Genomic DNA, 13,658 nt, shown 5'->3' with positions numbered 1-13,658 from the left:
GCAAGAGTGTGGGCAGTCTCTAGAAGCTGGAAAAGCAAAGGAAACTGATTCTCCCCTAGAGCCTCCAGAAGGAACACAGACGTGCTGACCTTCATTTTAGACTAGTAAGACAAGTTTCAAACTTCTGTTCCCCATACCTGTAAGATAATCCATTTGTGTTGTTAGTGGTAATTTGTTACAGCAGTCATAGAAAACCTACTCATTCAAATACTTGTCCATCCTGCAACCCCCTCACAATACATTATTTTACGTTCTGCCTTCCCTTGTTTAAATGGATGAACTGCTTTGTCTCATAAAGACAAGGTTCTGTATGGTGCACTGGGCCCCACCTCTTCTTGTGTAATCAAGGACCTTGCTGCTGACTTATCTTCTCTTTGCTGCGTTGTCAGTTTTCCCTCTTTACTGGATTGTCCTAATCTGTAGTATCGCTCATCTGAAAGAAAAAAAAAATTGATCTCTTGTCTGCTTCAAGTGTCACACCTCATTCAAAGCCACCATCACCTTTCACATAGATCCTTGTCACCTAGATCACTTTAGTTATCTCTCAACTGATCTTGCTGTATGTTCTCTTCACTGTTATGATCTCCTCTTCATAGAGTAGCCTGAGTGACCTTTTTCAAGTACTAATGAGGTCACATTATTACTGTCTTACTTAAAACCCTCCATAGGCTTCCTTTTCATAATATTTAAAATTGGAAGTGCTTTCTGAGGCCAATGTAACCTGGCCCTGATCCTGGCTACCGTTCTACCCTTTTCTCTCTCTGCTGCAGCTACACTGACTTTTTTTTTGTTTTTTTTTTAAAGCAAACTATCTCATTTTGTCCTAATGCCTTTGCACTTGCTGTTTCCTGTGCTTAATATCTCTTCTTGCAGATATTTCCATGCTCACTCCTAACTTCGTTTAGGTCTCTGCTAAAATATCCCCACTTAGGCCCATCCTGAAGTAGTACCCTCCTGTCCTGTCGCCCTCCCAACATTTGTTGATGAATTTGCTATCAGGCTTATTTTCTTTTTTCTTTTCCAGTCCTAAATTTTGAATAGGGGATGGTCAGTAAATGGCAACAATAAGATGTAGTAGTATTAAATGTAAAAAGATGAGGAGGTTTTTGAAGGAGAAGAGAGAAGAAATATATTGGAAGTAGCCATGAAAGACAATGAAAATACATACCTTACCTCCTAGAACTGGAAGAAATAGGATATAAGAGAAAAAAAACAGTGCTATGAGGAGATGATCTTTCCTCATAGTTGATGGGTTTCATGAGATAATGTGTGTAAAGCATTTACCACAGTTAATTGTACATATTAACCAGTACATTTCCTTCCATTGGCAGTGTATGTCTTTTCTGTCTTTTTTCTTAGAGGAAAGGAACAGGGACCATATAGGAAGACCTTTGTCAAAGGCAATGGTAATAGAAAAGTGAGGCTAAATCAGAATATTCTGAGATTTACAGCAAACATACAGTTCTTGGAGAGTTAAAGTGTGCCCAAAGAATCATAGAATCAATTATCAGTGGCTTGCCAGGTGTGATTAGAGCCTTAAGTAAAACTAGATTTGGCAAAAAGCATTCTCCTTGCCACTCAAACAGTGCCCTTTTTCAACTGAAAACTATTTTATTTAGAAATCATAGCTAGATTTTTACTGCAATTAAATTATCTGATAAGCAGTCAACATTGAAATAAAGCCTAGAAGAAACTAATTCTCATAGCTCTTCTACAGGATTTCTTGCTGCCCTTTTCCCTTTGTCATTTCTATCCATGAATAAACTAGAAAGCCCTGCAGGAGTTTGGGATTATATAAGTCTCAAGGTGTACGAATATTTGAAACTCCATGGATTTTTGGCTGTTTCACATGGACAGATTTCAAGAGTGTAGATTTATATCATAATTGAAAGTCCATCACCTTATTGTTCATATGATATTTTTGATGAATATATGAATATATTATCAAGTATTGGAGCAAGGATTATTTTCTTCTTTTGGATGTAAATAAGCAGTTTTACTCTTGTTTAACTTTGAGAGATTGAGTTTGGATTTCCTGTTTCTTTTTCCAGAGAGCGAAGGGCGTTCCCCAACTCACATTACGGTGCTTTGTCGAGGCCGAGTCTTTGTCTTTGATGTAATGCATGAAGGATGTTTGATGACCCCACCAGAGATTCACAGGTTTTCAAACTACTTTCTTGAGTCTTGAGGTGTTAAGTTTTTGCTTGAGTTAAAAAAATAAATTTTGGGGGCGCCTGGGTGGCTCAGTCGGTTAAGCGTCCGACTTCGGCTCAGGTCACGATCTCGCGGTCCGTGAGTTCGAGCCCCGCGTCGGGCTCTGGGCAGACGGCTCAGAGCCTGGAGCCTGTTTCCGATTCTGTGTCTCCCTCTCTCTCTGCCCCTCCCCCGTTCATGCTCTGTCTCTCTCTGTCTCAAAAATAAAAACGTTAAAAAAAAAAAAAAAAAAATTTAAAAAAAAAAAAAAAAAAAAAAAAAAAATAAATTTTGTTCACAATTGCCTTTGTATAAAGGGACAGTAAGCTAAAAAGAAATAATTCTGTATATGCTGATTTTTGCAAATTTATTATTTTTAGCTTTCATTAATTTTTAACTTTACTAGATGTATATGAATCTATTCCACTTGGAGAAAAGGAAAACATTCAGAATATTATCAATTCCATTTCTTGCCCCAGAATTTATCACCATTAACTAGTTTGGTGTATTCTGTCCTTCTGTATCCGTTCTAGTGAATTTATATGCACATAAAAACTTATAAAAAAGAATGTAGTTTATATCTAGTATGTATTTAAATGCATACAAATAGTATGTACACGTAGTATGTACGTATAGTATTTTGTGTGTTTATATTTTCAAAGTATATTATGGAAAATTTCAAAATTTTGAGGGAACTGTATAATGAAGCTCTTCCATGTTCTCATACCCCGGCTTCAACAGTTATCATCTCCTAGCTTCAACAATTATGAATTCATAGCCTTGTATCAACTCGCCTTTTCTTCTCCCCTCAGTCTCCTATGGATTATTGTAAAGAAAATCTCAAGACCTAATGTTTCCACTGAAGTATTTTAGTATGTACCTCTAAAAGATAAGGACTCTTAAAATCATACACATGCAGTACCATTATCACACCTAATGACTTGCTTCTTTTAGAAAATGAGGAATTCTTTAATATCATTAATATACAATCATTTGTTCAAATCTCCCTAGATTGTCTTATAAATGTTGAGTTGTATGTATCTACATATATCTCTAAAATTTTTTTATTCAGTATTACAAACATGTACAAAAGTGCACACAGAAATATACAGCTACATACTCATGTAACCACCACCGGGTCAAGATAATAGAATATTTCCAGTATTTTAGAAATTTCCTTCATACCACTTGTCAGTTACCATGCTTTCTCTTCTTTTCAAGGGTAATTATTTAGGTGGCTTACGGTTTTTACTAGAACAAAAAATGATGCTGTGAGAATCCTTGTACGTTTTCTTTCTGATTACACTTAGGAAAGGACTTGTTGAGTCATAGGGTATGTGAACATTGAAATTCAGTACATAATGCAGTTTTTGAAAATAGTTATACTAATTAGCACTTTCATACATATATGACTATGTGGGAGGAGTTCTTTATACTTTTTGGATGTGAGCCTTTTGTTGTGTTTAGGTGTTGAAATCCACAGGATAGATGTTTATACCCTATTAAAGTATCTTTTTTTTTTTTTTTTTAGTTTTTCTATTAGGGAAGTTGGCACACAGTGTTAGATAAGTTAAATTTTTAATTTTTTTTAAATGTTTTTATTTATTTTTGAGACAGAGACAGAGCATGAGCAGGGAGGGGCAGAGAGAGGGGGAGACACAGAATGTGAAGCGGGCTCCAGCTGTCTCAGCTGTGCTGACAGCTCAGAGACAGATGCGGGGCTCGAACTTAGAGTGAGATCATGACCTGAGCTGAAGTCGGACGCTCAACCGACTGAGCCACCCAGGCGCCCCAGATCAGTTTTAAGTGCGTAACATAGCGATTCAACTTTTTCCTGTGTTATACTATACTTACCAGAAGTGCAACTACCAATCGTCACCATACAACACTATTAGAATATCATTGGATAAAATTAGTAAGAGTTGGTGATTGGGCTTAGAAAGAAAAGAAGGTATTAAATAGGACTGAAATTTTTAAACATGGTTGGGTAGGCAAGTAGTATTATAACAAAAGGAGGCAACAGAGGAGGAGGAACCATTTCATTTTTTTTCTTGTTTTTAATAACTACTTTATTGAGATATAATTCACACACCATACCTTTCACCCATTTAAAGTGTGCAATTCTTGGGGTGCCTGGGTGGCTCACTTGGTTGAGTGTCCGACTCTTGATCTCAGCTCAGGTCATAATCTCAGGGTCATGGGTTCAGGCCCCACATTGGGCTCTGTGCTGGGTGTGAAGCTACTTAAAAAAATAAAGGGTGAAATTTGGCATGTTTTAGAATATTCATAGAATTGTGCAATCATCTCTACAATCAATTTTAGAACATTTTGTTACCTCCAAAAGTAACCCCGGACCCATAAGCAGTAAAGCCCTATTGCTCCCCAGCTTTCACCCCATCCATTAGTAGACACTACCCATATCTCCCAAACACTCTAATTCCATTAGCCTGGCATAACCACCAGTGGACTTTTTGTGTCTGTATATTTGCTTATTCTGGGCATTTCATACAAATGGAATCTTAAAATATATGGTCTTTTGTGTCTGGCTTCTTTTACTTAGCATGATGTTTTCAAGGCTCATCTGTGTTGTAGCATGCTTTATTACTTTATTCTTTTTAATGGCTGAATATTCCATTCTGTGGATATGCCACATTTTATGTAAATATTCATCACTTAATGGACATTATGAATAATACTGTCCTGAACATCAGACTTTTGTGTGAATATGTATTTTCATTTCTTTTGGATACGTAACTAGGAGGGAATTGCTAGGTCGTAGCTCTGTTTAACTATTAGAGGGAATGCCAAACTGTTTTCTAAAATGACTGCACCATTTTACATTCACTTCAGCAGTAAATGAGGGTTCTAATTTCTTAGCATCCTCACCTCACCAACACTTGTTATTATCTGTCTTTTGGGTTATAGCCATCCTATAACCTTGGCTATAAAAGGTGTGACGTAGGATCTCATTGTGGTTTAGTTTTGCTTTTTCATAATGACAGGGATCTTGAGCATTTTTTTAAATGACTAAGAACTTTATTTTTTTTTTAAGTTTTTATTTTAATTCCAGTTTAGTTAACATACCTAACTGTATTAGTTTCAGGTATACAGTATAGTGATTCAACAATTCCATACATCAGCCGGTGTTCATCATAACAAGTGCATTCCTTAATCCTCATCATCGATTTAACCCAATCCTCCCCCCCACCTCCCCTCTGGTAATCATCAGTTTGTTGTCTATAGTGAGGAGTCAGTTTCTTGGTTTGTCTCTCCCCTTTTTTCCCCCTTTTGCTCATTTGTTGTGTTCTTAAATTCTACATATGAGTGAAACCATATAGCATTTGTCTTTCGCTCACTTATTTCACTTAGGTCCATACATGTCATTGCAAATAGCAAGATTTCATTCTTTTGTATGGATGAATAGTTTTCAGTTGTATATACATACCACATGTTTATCCATTCATCAATCAGTGAACACTTGGGCTGTTTCCATGTCTTGGCTATTGTAAGTAATGCTGCTATAAACATAGGGGTGTATGCACCCTTTTGAATTAATGTTTTTGTATTCTTTGGGTAAGTACGCAGTAGTGTGATTGCTAGATTCTAGGTAGTTTTATTTTTAACTTTTTTAGGAACCTCCATACTATTTTCCACAGTGGCTGCACCAGTTTTCATTTCCACCAATGGTGCAGTAGTGTTCTTTTTCTTCTGTGCTGTTGAGCATCTTTTCATGTGCTTATTGACCATTTGTATATCTTCCTTGGAGAAAAGTCTATTAAAATCCTTTTCTGATTTTTAATTGGATTGTCTTTTGATTATTGAGTTGTAAAACTTCTTTGTATATTCTGTCTCTTACCAGATACATAATTTGCAAATATTTCTCTCCCTTTCTGGAGTTCTCTTGTCATTTTCTTCTTGACTTCCTTTGAAGCACAAATGTTTTAATTTTTACAGAGTCCACTTTTCTATTTCTTTGGTTGCTTGCGCTTTTGGTGTTGTATCTGAGAAATCGTTGCCTAATCCAAAGTCATAAATATTTAGGGGCACCTGGCAGGCTCAGTTGGTAGAGCATCCCACTTTTGAGCCTAGCATCATGAGTTGAAGCTCCACATTGGGCATGGAGCCTCCTTAAAAAACAAAAACAAAGTCACAAAGATGTATACCCATGTTTTCTTCTAAGATAAGCTTTTTTTCTTTTAATTTGGAAAGGGGACAGGGAGATGATTTTTAAATCTAGTTTGGAATGCTGACTGAAACTGAAGTAGAGATATCAGCAAGCATTAGGAAATTTGGGACCAGAAATTTTAAGAGGAAGTGGGGTCGAAGTTAGAGATTTGGTTGCCTCTTACACAAAGGTAATAGACAGTTAAAGCTCTTAAACAAATTGATGAAATTACCAAAGGAGAAACTTGTAGAAGATGTCAGGAGAGGTCAGTGACAGATTTGGGGGAACGTTTGGTGGTGAAAAGAGAACAGATGATCGAGTGAAATAGACTGAGCAGAAAGTGAGGTAAGGAGCCTGCCGTGGAACAGTGCTACAAAAGCTAAGATAGAAGATAATTTTAAGATTTACTCCTGGGTGTTAAATACTCTGTGATCAGGAAAACAGGATTGAGATAAACCTACTACATTTGTTTTATGGGATACTGTTGGTGACTTTCAGAAATGCAGTTTCAAGATAATCATTGGAGGGCAAAACCAGATTATAGTAAATGAAAGTGGAAAGTAATGAAGGCAGAAACCAGATTGTGAGAAAATCTCAAGTATAGAATATTTTGAAAGGTGTAGGAGTCTGACATGTAAATACTGGTAATACAAATTTTGTGCTTTTAAATATCAAACAATGCATGTGTAGCTAAAAAACAGATGCATAGATGGCCAAATCAAAGGAAAAGGGGTTATCCTAGTTACCAAATCTGTAGCATTTAAAAAAATTTGAACAGACTTTTAAAAACTTGATTGAGGTGTGATTGACATATGAAAAGCTGTACATGTTTATTGTGTACATCCTGATGAGTTTGGAAATAAGTACAGACCCATGAAACCATCACCACAATCTACCATAAACCTATCCATTACCTCCAAAAGTTGCCTGCCTCCTTTATTTAATAATTTTTTTGTGATAACACTTAACATAAAACCTATCCTCTTAATTTTTTAAAGCATACAATACAGTATTGTTAATTACAAGCCCTGTGCTCTACAGTAGATCTCTAGGATATTCATCTTGTAAAGCTGGAATTTTGTGTCCTTTGACTAATTACCGCCCCCCCCCCCCCCCCCCCGCCTTTCCTCCTTACCCATGTCCAGGAAACCACCAAGCCACTCTATTTTAGCTTGCTCCTGTAAGTGATATTATGTAGTATTTGTCCTGTGTCTGACTTACTTCACTTAGTGCATTGTACTCCAGGCTTATCCATGTTGTTGCCAATGGCAGGATTTCCTTTCCTTCTTTTTTAAGGGTGAATGATACTCCATTGTACATATATGTTACATTTTGTTTATCCATTCATCTGTCAGTGGATACTTAAGTGTCTTACACCTGTTGGCTATTGTGAATAATGCTGCAGTGAACATGGGAGTGCAGATGTCTCTTAAGGTCCTGACTTCAATTCCTTTTGATACACACTCAGAACTGGGTTTGCTGGGTCATAGAGTAGTTTTGCTTTTAATTTCTCAAGGAAACTCCTTACTATTTTCCATAGAGGCTGCAGCAATTGACATTCCTACCAACAGTCCACAAGAGTTCTTTTCTCCACATCCTCACCAACACTTACTTCTTACTTTCTCATAACCATCCAGATAGCTGTGAAGTGATGTATCATTGTAGTTTTGATTAATATTTCCCTGATGGGTAGTCATGCTTGTCGTGCACTTGCTGGCCATTTGTATGTCTTTGAAGAAATGTCTGTTTGGGGCGCCTGGGTGGCGCAGTCGGTTAAGCGTCCGACTTCAGCCAGGTCGCGATCTCGCGGTCCGTGAGTTCGAGCCCCGCGTCGGGCTCTGGGCTGATGGCTCAGAGCCTGGAGCCTGTTTCCGATTCTGTGTCTCCCTCTCTCTCTGCCCCTCCCCCGTTCATGCTATGTCTCTCTCTGTCCCAAAAATAAATAAAAAACGTTGAAAAAAAAAAAAAGAAATGTCTGTTTAGTTCCTTAACCCATTTTTAAATTAGGGTTATTTGGTTTTTTGGTATTGAGTTGTAGGGATTCCTTATATATTTTGAATATTAACCTCTTATCAGATACATGGCTTGCAAATACTTTCTCATATTCTGTAGGTTTCCTTTTAATTTTGATGTTAACTGTGCAGAAGCTTTTAGTTTGATGTAATTTTTTGCTTTTGTTGCTTATGCTAAACCTCTGTGGATTTTGGATTGATGAAAGTGTATTTCTTTATTGAAGAACCCTGTTATTTGCCTGTTGAATGTTTAAAGATACAGGAAACTCATCAGTTTGGGAGTATAGAGTACTTTGGAGTGAAAATTTTTCTTTAATAGAGTCTTTAAAATGATTGTAAGTAACATGTGAAAACATTTAAAATTGACAACGTATTCTATTTTTGAGGTTACACACAAATATTAATTGGTTATAGAGTAATTCTTCTGTTAAATATACATGCACATAGTTTTTAGTTAGGTAAGATGTACATAATATTTGTGATATCATTTACAGAATATTTTTCAAGTTCTCTATTGTAAGGGGTATTTACTTAGACCCCAGAAGTACATGTACATTTTGAAAGTATAAATAATACCAGCCAAACAGCAAATTTAATTACTTAAAGTTATTAAATATACTTTTGCGTTAATAGGCCACACACTTTAAAAAAAAAAAAAAAGGAGATAAGGTGTGGGAAATTGCTGTTGAGATCATAATCCCTTTCTTTGGATAATACATCAAAACATTTAAGTACTGATAAACAATATGACCTATTAAAGGCTAAAAGTAGCTAGTGATCCTGCTTATGCTTTTTTTACATATTCTTTCTTTAATCTTCCCTAAGGCAATTGACATATATTCACAAGAAGTGCCATAGTGAACCCGATGGACCTGGGATACCAGCATTAACCAGTGAGGAGCGAACCCGATGGGCTAAGGTTATAATTTATAGTTGTGTGTGTTTTTTTTTAACTGAGATATAATTGACATAACATTATATTAGTTTCAGGTGTACAGCATAATTAGATATTTGTATATACTGTAAAATGATCACAATAAATCTCACATAATTAAATTTTTTGTCTTGTGATGAGGACTTTTAACATGTATTCTCTTAGCAGTTTCGAAATATGTAATAGGGCATTATTAACTGCACAAGTATCTCCCACTTTTTTAAAGTTTTGGTTATGTCACTACACTCTCACAAAGTACCTACATTAGTACTGGGTTTTGTGCATTGAAAGAAACCCAAGGAGGATATTTGCTTTCATGAAAAAAGGCAAAAAGCAAAAATAGTGTCAGCAAGTGTGTGTCACAGCACGTTCCTTGAGCAGCAAGAGTGGCACACCAAGCTCATTCCCCTGGAGCTGCCTTCAGAATCTCACCATCAAGCTCTGGGCATCTGTGTCTGGGAGCACCTGTGCTTTATCTGACTTTATTTGTGCATCCCTTCGCAAGATGTGTCCTGTGTTATCAGTAAAGCAAAAGCGAGGTTATTTTTGGAGAACGTTAAAACCTGTTTCCATATAAATTAATGGTAATTGCCTCTTTGCTCTATGCCATTTTGGCTCATGAAAGATTTCATAGGAATAGTCTACTTTCAGGTAGAGGTTTATGCTTTTCTTAATAAACCTTTTCCCTAACAGACTATTTTTAGATTTTTCTGGATATATTTAGTTTGTAACATTTAATCATTATTTCTTTGTCTCTTAGGCACGAGAATATTTGATTAGTCTTGATCCGGAGAACTTGACTAGGTTAGAAAAAATTCAAAGCAGTTTACTGGTGTATTCCCTAGAAGATAGCAGTCCACATGTAACGCCAGAAGATTATTCTCAGGTACTTGACTATCTTGTTCTGTTACTTCTTCTCACAGATTATTCTGGAAGGCTCTTGTGTATATTAAAGATGAAAAGATTTTTTGTTACATGCAGTTTCTTAAAATTTTTACTTAGCTGTCATATATACATTTACCAGATTGAAGCTTACACATAAATAATCCTTTGTAAATTCTTGCCTCATTGTTTAGGTAATTTAGATATATCTTGTACATTATTTAAAGAAGTATGGCTATTGTTTGGATGAACAGAAAATTTGCATGGGACTCTGGGCTAAGTGAGCTTATCATGCCAAAGGTGACATGAGAACCTTCCGGTAACCCACAGCAGTGGGTTGACATCTTAGTTGGTGAGGTCTGTTCTAGGAGTTATATCACTCTTGTAAGTAATTTATCATTTGATTTTTATTCACACTGACTTTTAGTGAGTCACGAGTACAGAGTAAATGTGGCCTTATTCTGTTTCCTTCCCTGCCCCCCCCCAGGGTAATGTTATCATTTCCTGGGAAACAATAAAAGGTAGTATTCGTACCTGTAGAAGTCTCTTAGGCTTTTGAAAACACTTAAATTATTTCATAATGGATTCATCACGATTAAATAGTAGAAAAAATAAAGGATTGAAAAATCTTGTAAGTAAAAATAACTTTAGCTGGACTTCTTTAGTAGGAAAGTCTGCAAGCTTTTTTAAAAAATTTTTTTTAATGTTTATTAATTTTTGAGAGACACCGACAGACCGTGAGCGGGGGAGGGCAGAGAGAGAGGGAGACAGAGAATCTGAAACAGGCTCCAGGCTCTAAGCCCGGCCAGGGGCTGAACTCAGCACAGAGCCTGATGCGGGGCTCAAACTCATGAACTTTGAGACCATGACGCGAGGCAAAATTGTATGCTTACCCAACTGAGCCACCCAGGTGCCCTGGGAGAGTCACCAAACTTCTTGAGGAAGAATATATTTTAATGTAGTGTTTGAACTTTTACTGCAGTCTAGTTAGACATGCATTGAGGTTGTAGCCCACTACACGCGTATACACACATAATGGAAGTTTCACAAAATAGTAATTACTTTTACTGTTTGTGACAGACTCTGATATTTATTTTTATTTTGTACTTTTTTTGTAATGAATGTTTACTCTGATGTGCTAAATTGTTCTCATGGCTCACTAATGGGCCAAAACCTGTTTAAGAAACAGGCTTAGTAGGGTATGAATTCTTGAAATACTCTTCTTGTAACTAGACTCTAATGACTAAACTTATCACAGCTTCTTAGACTATTCAAGTTGCAAAAGCTTTGTCTTTTCCCTTCCAAGTTCTCTAAACACCCATGAGTATTTTACCAGCTTTCTGTTTACTGGTGGGATTTCTTGAGATTTTGAGAAATACCTAGAGACAGGGCTGGAATTAGTATGATCTCTTGAGTATAATTATTATCATTTTATTAAATTTGGTTTACCTGAAGAGGAAAAGTGGGTTTTGTGTGTGTTTGTGTGTGTGTGTGTATATACACGTTTAAGGTATAAATTCTTATATACCTTTTAATATTAAAATTCTTTTAATTTTAAAACATTGAATTTGTTTTAGGTAACTGCAATGATTCTTGCAGGAGATCCAACATTACGCTGGGGAGACAAATCTTATAACTTGATTTCCTTTTCCAATGGAGTATTTGGCTGTAATTGTGATGTAAGTAAACTACTAAAGTTACTTTTCCTTTGAATTGTTGAGGTTAATTTAGTGGCAATAAACTATAGTAGTTAGGCTGTGCTGTGGTCAAATAAACACTTGTGTAGTTCTGTAACATTATACTAAAAGGCTTAGTTATAAATTCCAGTGAAGACAGAGTATAGGACAAGTTATTTTTATTCGTAGTAAGGCTGACGGTTTGACGTGTATCTGCAAAGTGGAATTTGCGTGTATTTTATGTGGTTAAGGATTTTAAAGAGTTTTGAAGGTCTTGAAGTCCACTGTTACCTGTTGGTTGAGAGTTATAACCTATTTTAAAAGATACAGCATTGGGGTACCTGAGTCAGTTAAGCCTCTGACTTCAGCTTAGGTCATGATCTCATGATTCGTGAGTTCAAGCCCCACATCAGGCTCTGTGCTGACAGCTCAGAGCCTGGAGCCTGCTTTGAATTCTATGTCTTCCTCTCTCTGCCCCAACTCTGCTCACATTGTTTCTCTCAAAAATAAAGATAATAAAAGCATTGAAAAAAAAGATAGAGCATTATGTGTATGTTCTGTGCACAGAGAGGTATATGTGGATATATCTCTAGATTTACCCAGGAATTATTATTTTCCTAAAATGGCACATGATCCTTGGAACATTTATTTACACTGTAGATATTAAAGTGATGCTTCTACAATTTTTTACCTTCTTCATAATAAAAAGAAAAAACTTGTTTCTTTTATTCTCCTTTGATCATCTTCATTAGCTCTACCTTGCCATTTTCTGATGGCCATTCAAGAAGTCTATAAACCAAGAAAATTAAAAAATCAATCAAAGTCAGAGTTGCAGCATACACTTGTAATCTCATTTTAAGGCCTTTCATAAAATACGTAATTTGCTATAAAGTAGTATGAGGTAGATTGTTTTTGGTAGCCTTCCTCCAGAAGCATTTAGCGACTATACAATACTAAAAAGACCTGTTATGTTGATCTGCGTTCAATAGTTGTGTTAATCAGTATTCAGTGCTGGGTGACAGAAACCTAAATTATACTGGCATTAGCTTAAGAAGGTATTTGTTGGCATAAGGGTACAGCTGAATTTGGGTAAGGCTGACTTCCGGTGTCCAAATGCTTTTATTAGAAATTTCCCTCTTCATTTTTTACACTACTTCCTGTGTTTGACTTCAGGTGGACCATCCCATGTGGTCGTTGTACCCACAATGTCTTGTCTTCACATTCACAGATCCCTTCAGAGATTAGTGTTCTTCATGCAAATGGCCAGCACACCAAACACCCCCCTCCCCCCCCCCCCACACACACCGCCTCCACCATCCTAGTGGTTCCAGCAAAAGTCCTTGGAATAATGCTCACTGGTTGTGATTGGCCTTTGTCTATCATGTGCCCATTCTGAGGAATCAGGTGCTCTCATTTGTGTGGCCTGGGTCACATGTTAAACCTTGGAATCTAGGGGGTAGAATCACTCTCATTCATACCACCACAGCATATGTGGTGGTTGCCTATAGAAAAATAAATCTCAGAAGAGGGTGAAGGGTTGATGAGCAGGTAATAAACTAGATGTCTATTATAGTACCTCATCAGAGTGCAAGTTTGTTGTGAGTCATTTTAAAGATTTCTTGTCTCTTATCTTCCTTGGGATTCATTGTTGACAAAATACTTGTTGTTAATTGCCTCCATTTTCTTGAGTTCTTTCTATTCCCCGGAAACTATCCTCTGTATAGTAGCTAACTACTTCCCAGTGTCTTCCTCTCTCTTTCTCTTGACTTGTCTCCTGCAATTGATTACCTTCTTCA

The 13,658-nt window shown here is 36.6% G+C and overlaps 1 protein-coding gene across 3 annotated transcripts in view; it reads left to right on the top strand.

Moving 5' to 3' along the window:
* CROT (carnitine O-octanoyltransferase) overlaps positions 1 to 13,658 on the top strand; it is a 49,418-nt gene that overhangs the window by 18,180 nt on the left and 17,580 nt on the right. For all 3 annotated transcript variants that reach the window (XM_058725212.1, XM_058725213.1, XM_058725211.1), the window contains 4 exons: positions 2,052 to 2,160; positions 9,196 to 9,289; positions 10,065 to 10,190; positions 11,764 to 11,865. In XM_058725212.1, coding sequence (XP_058581195.1) covers positions 2,052 to 2,160; positions 9,196 to 9,289; positions 10,065 to 10,190; positions 11,764 to 11,865 — 431 coding nt within the window. The remainder of the gene's footprint in view (positions 1 to 2,051; positions 2,161 to 9,195; positions 9,290 to 10,064; positions 10,191 to 11,763; positions 11,866 to 13,658) is intronic.

Source organism: Neofelis nebulosa, chromosome 4 (genome assembly GCF_028018385.1).
Source record: "Neofelis nebulosa isolate mNeoNeb1 chromosome 4, mNeoNeb1.pri, whole genome shotgun sequence".
NCBI lineage: Eukaryota > Metazoa > Chordata > Mammalia > Carnivora > Felidae > Neofelis > Neofelis nebulosa.
The sequence above is the reverse complement of the archived record's forward strand: the minus strand, read 5'-3'. Positions and strand labels throughout refer to the sequence as shown.